The 5,767-nt window shown below is 35.3% G+C and overlaps 1 protein-coding gene across 1 annotated transcript; it reads right to left on the reverse strand.

Annotated features, from left to right (window-relative positions):
• Positions 1-1,873: 1,873 nt before the first annotated feature.
• On the reverse strand, positions 1,874-2,743 carry LOC122050799 (glycine-rich cell wall structural protein 2-like). Its single transcript, XM_042611675.1, has one exon. It carries the CDS (start codon positions 2,741-2,743, stop codon positions 1,874-1,876), a length of 870 nt encoding a protein of 289 aa, XP_042467609.1.
• Between the last annotated feature and the right edge of the window lie 3,024 nt (positions 2,744-5,767).

Genomic DNA, 5,767 nt, shown 5'->3' on the forward strand with positions numbered 1-5,767 from the left:
GTTAAATTTTGATTTCAAAATCTCATGTAATAATATTTTATATTTTAATCACCATATCACTTATTTACAGTGTTATTTATGCATTATATTATATCATCCACGTTCTATGATCACTTGACTTGTCAATTTGAGTCAAGTTTATCGCCGTTTGTCAAATAATTTAAGTGAATAATTAAAATTTTATTAATTTATATAAAATGGATCTAAATGGGTCGATCCACTTGAGCCCATGACTTGCATGGATTAAACTGCGGTGGACTTAGATTGACGTGTGGGTTGGGGAAAAGAAATTATAGATGAATTATCCCATAATTATGATTTAAAAGGCATCGAAAACAAATTAAATAGTAAATTAGGAGAAATCATGGAAAAAAACCGTAGAAAGCAAAAGACAAAATCCGCACTACTCCATTTTTAAAATTAAAATGTCATTAATCCCTTATAAAAATGTTATGATTTATATTTTTTAAGTAAAGTTTAAAATTTATATTCCAAACTATTGTATAATATTTTTAATAGTTTAATAGTGAATTCTGATGGCTCTGATGTATATATATATATATATATATATATATATAGGATAATTTTTAAGTTATTTAAAAGTATTGATAGATTCTAATATAACTTATTAAAAGGCATTTATTTAGTTAGATATAAAAATTAATTTAAAATGAAAGTTATTATTATATTGTTATTTTTTAAAATAAAATTTAAGTTCAAAATTATTTAAAAAGACCAAAAGTTTTTTTTCTCAAATTTAAATTAAAAATAAATCTAATTTAGGAAAGCCTTGAATTTATTTGTGCTTTCAAAAATAATCAAATGATTTTAAAATGACAATATAGTAGTTTTAATCAATAATATTATATTTTTAAATTTATACTTAATATTTGAAAAAATGGTCCTAAATTTATAGAATTTGTACTAATTTGATATCTATTGTTTATTTCAAATAAATTACATTTCATTTTTTTAAAAAAATACATATTAATACTTTTGAAAATTTATAATTAATATAGCAAGATTTTATATCACTTATTATTTATTATTTTTGTGTAATTTTGATATTTTAAAATTTACAATTTACACATAAATTTTAATTAAATTTATTAATTAAGTTTGTTTAAGTATGTTTTTTTTTTTAAGCAAATGCCATATATATTACCATTTTTTTTTTAAGATTTAAGGATTTCTTTAGTTTCTTAGATTTGAGGACATGTGACGTAGATAGTTAAACATACGCTTATAAAGACTAAAAAATATAAAATGAAAAAATAACTCTAAAAAAAAAAATCTTCGCTCCTATATCTGTGAAATTTTAATAAAAAAGAAAAAAAAATTGGATCCTCCTACATTAAACATGTTATTTTTTTTACTACTAGATGATCAATTTTTCTAACTAAATAATCGAATATGTACACAATAAACAATGGTAAACTAAATTTTGTGAATATTAAGTGATTGGAGAAAACTATAAAATTTATCATTTAGTTTAATTTTATTGGATAGATAATAATACATGAGAAATTAAAATGAAAAGATTTCTAATATTCAGGAAACTAAAAAGACGTAAATAAAACTTCAATGACCTTTTATTTAGGATGGAACATGAAATAACTAAATTGATATTAATTAAATTTTAAGATTTTCACCACGATGAAAACTCATCACGGAGAAAAAGCAACTCGAACGATTCGATTCGAGTGACACTTGATTGCTTATTTATAAATAAACAACATTTATAAAATATATTATAAACGCGATTGCATTTATTCATTATTTAGAACGGTGTTACACTAATACTTCATCACATCATATCATATCATGCTACACATTAATAGAGCTGGTGAGTTCTTATATAATCTAATTAAATCTAATTGTTGCCGTTGCCGCCGCCGCCGCCGTATCCAGAACCATACCCAGACCCGTAGCCAGAGCCAGTGCCGCCACCCGATCCCATACCGCCGCCGCCTCCACCGCCTCCTCCATGCCCGTATCCACTGCCCTGTGCACCACCCGCGCCGGAGCCATATCCGGATCCATGCCCCTGCCCGGATCCGTATCCCGACCCATCACCGCCGCCCTCTCCTCCTCCACCGCCACCTCCGCCACCGCCGCCTTTCCCATATCCTCCCGCATTACCAGCCCCACCACCCTCACCGTAACCAGATCCAGACCCTCGCCCGTAACCAGAGCCGGAGCCTACACCTCCCCCCTCTCCCCCACCGCCGCCGCCGCCGCCGCCTTTCCCATATCCTCCCGCATTTCCAGCCCCGCCGCCCTCACCGTAACCCGATCCAGATCCTCGTCCGTAACCAGAGCCGGAGCCTACACCTCCCCCTTCTCCCCCGCCGCCGCCGCCGCCGCCGCCTTTCCCATACCCTCCGGCGTTTCCTCCTCCAGCGCCCTCACCGTATCCCGATCCATAACCGCTGCCGGACCCGGAGCCAGAGCCATCGCCGCCTCCTTCTCCTCCGCCACCGCCTCCGCCTCCTCCTCTACCGTACCCTCCAGCGCTCCCGCCACCGACACCCTCACCATATCCAGAGCCGGAGCCGGATCCATATCCGGACCCACGGTCAGATCCTCCACGTCCTCCTCCTCCTCCTCCTCCACCTCCTCCACCTCCACCGCCGCCTCCTGCGGCAGCCCCGGTGAGCGATCTAGCTGCCAACGCAAGCTGGAAGCTCACAAGGGCGATGAAGGCAACAGCCCAAAGCTTAACGCGAGCTCTATTAGCCATTTCAGCTGCACACTACTAGCTATGTTAAGGAAGCACGAGCTGGTGTGGTGATGAAGCAGGGGAAGGAAGGAGGGGTATTTATAGGGCATCCATTCCTTTCATGGCTAACTAGTCACCAACTGGACGTAGATTCCAGCAGTGTGAATTCATCTAAAGTGGTGTGAAACTCGGACTCGCAATGTCAAAGTGAAAAGGCAAAGTAAATAGCTGTCTGATGTTCCTCAATTGACTTCCATCAGAATCCAATCCGTCCATCGTGCAACTTGTTCGTTACGTGTTATCTTCTGGCACATGCATCCTTATCGTCTTTATACTTTAATTACCCTGCTAGCTGACGAAGTGATATGCAGAGACTGATTGGGCACGTAGATGGCTTGAAATGATAAATACTACAAGAAGAATTGGAATTTGGGAAAGGCTATAATTGGATTCTGACTTCTCAGACTAGGAGAATGCTTTCATTATGGAAGAGCCGATCGAGAATGGGCCACAATGCACTATGAGAGGCTTATTTTCCGACATCTGGCTCGACGCGCTTACCTACTACTTACCACTTACTAATGTCGATTAGTCCCCATGAAGATTGGATTTTTAATTCCTAGAGTGCGCCCGCTGAAGGATATAAATAGATCTGAACAACGTTCAAGTATTTTTTATTTAAATCAGTAAATATTATCGACATCGTAATTAACATCCACATGGATTAAATAATAAAAATAATATTTTTAAATTTATTATATTTATAAATTGTATATCATATATATTTGATCTTTTCATTATTATTTATATAATTTATATAAATAAAATTTTTAACAAATATCAATCAAAAAAATTATTCTCTATTTTATTACTTTTCTTCGTCTATTAATTTTAACTTGATATTAAAATAATCTTCTCTTTTTTTAAATTTTCCTCTTTCAAATTTTTATTACGATAACTACCAAAAACTTTTACAGTACGATAACTTCGGCAACGATAACTTCCATAACAGCAATTTTTCTTCTTCTTCCATCAATAACCTGTTTTTTCATTGACGATAATAATTTTGATAACATCACTGAATCATAATAAGTTAAAATTGTTATTTATTCATTTTATTTTTGTGTTTGATTTTTTTTCCTCCGTTTTCTGTTATAGAAAAAAAGCAAAAAAAAAAAAAAAAAAAAAAAAAAAAAAAAAAAAAAAAAAAAAAAAAAAAAAACAACAGAGAAAGGGAAAAAAACGAGTAAAAAAAAAGTAAAATAAAAACAAAGAAAGGGGGAAAACGAGCAAAAAACGTGCAGAAAAAAAGCAGTAGAAAAAAAAATAAAAATTGAGAAAAAAAACTTGGATCAATTGATTCTACTGATATCCCTATATCATCCCAAGGTCATCATGAGGGAGGTAAATCATAGCATCCTGAGTGAGCATGTGACAGGTGGGGTGAGTTATACAGGGACCGGGGATTTACGCCCTGACTACCCTGAGTTTCGACCCCGCGACCTCATGTGGCAAGCATCCCACCGCATGCCAACTCGGATGACCTGTGGGGTCTCTTTATTTTGTGTTCATGACTTATTTGATGATGTTGATGGTACTTTATCCTCATGACCCATCTTATGCTATTTACTTTAAGAAAGATCAATTAGTCTTGTCTTGATTAATCTCATCAATTACTGAGCATATACTTCCAATGCTCGTTGGCCTTAATATTTCTCGTCAGGTTTGGGAAGTTCTTAATCATTCTTTTACATCCCACTCTCAAGCACGGGTTTTTCAACTTCATCTACAATTATAGTCTGTGCAATGAGGAGATGCCTCTATAAGTGACTATATGTAATCAGTCAAGACCATTGTCAACAACCTAATTGCAATTGGACATCTGGTCTCTGATCCAAAACTATTAATGCATGTTCTTACAGATTTGGGTCCTCAATATAATAGCTTTATTTCTAGTGTGACAACTCATATGGATCAAGTATCACTCGAAACTCTTCATGGTATGTTATCCTCTCATGAAAGACTTTTATAAATACAATATCAAAGGATGTCAGATTCTATATCTTTATCGGCACACATGATTAGCAAAGCTCCACAACCTTATCAACATAATCAATCTCCTCCCCAACATGGTCATTAAAATCAGATTGGAGGTTTCAAAGACCGAGGTCGAGGACGCTGTCAAATTTGCTTTAACTATAATCATTATACTTAAAATTATTATAAAAGATATTATTTAAATTTTTGAGGAAGACCTGTACCATTAAATTGACCGTCTCCCTCATCTTGATAATCTAGTACTTAATCATCTAATTCTGGAGCATTCTTACTCTTTATCCCTCCTAATGCAACGTCATCAATCGGTTCATGAAACCCCAGGATGACATCCGGATTCTGGAGCAACTCAGCATGTTATATCGAAGTATGATATTCTTGCAGACGCTTCGCCTTATCATGGACCTGACGTGGTATAAATAGGCAATGGCTCAGGTTGCAAATTGCTCACATTGGAAACACATCCTTTCATTCATGTGGTTGTACTTTTCACATGCGCAACACTCTTCATGTTCCTTCTATCACTAAAACTTTACTTTCCATGAGTCAATTTGCTCTTGATAATAATGTGTGTTTTTTTTTTTAATTTCATCTCCATCATTGTCTTGTAAAGGATCTTGCGATAAGAACTATTCTACTCCAAGGGGACACTAAAAACAATCGTTATTGTTGGATCGAGTTACACGTGAGAGGGAGGGGGGGTGAATCACGTGATTTTGAAAATTCATCTTTTCGGTTTTGAAATCAAAAGTACACACAGTGGAAAAATTAAGTACAAAAGAGAACACAAGAAAACACAGTCAATTTCTTGGTTCGAAATCTTCGGTGACTCCTACTCCAATACACAGGTCCCACGGACCTATCGATGGATAATCCACTAAAATACCTCTTCTGATACCTCTGGAAGAGAAAATCGAGTACAAAGAAAGTTAGAACAAGTGTAACACACTGCACTTGTTCTTTTGCAATAATTAAGTACAAGAAAATAAT

The sequence above is a fragment of the Zingiber officinale genome, chromosome 3A (assembly GCF_018446385.1).
Source record: "Zingiber officinale cultivar Zhangliang chromosome 3A, Zo_v1.1, whole genome shotgun sequence".
NCBI classification, from domain to species: Eukaryota; Viridiplantae; Streptophyta; class Magnoliopsida; order Zingiberales; family Zingiberaceae; genus Zingiber; species Zingiber officinale.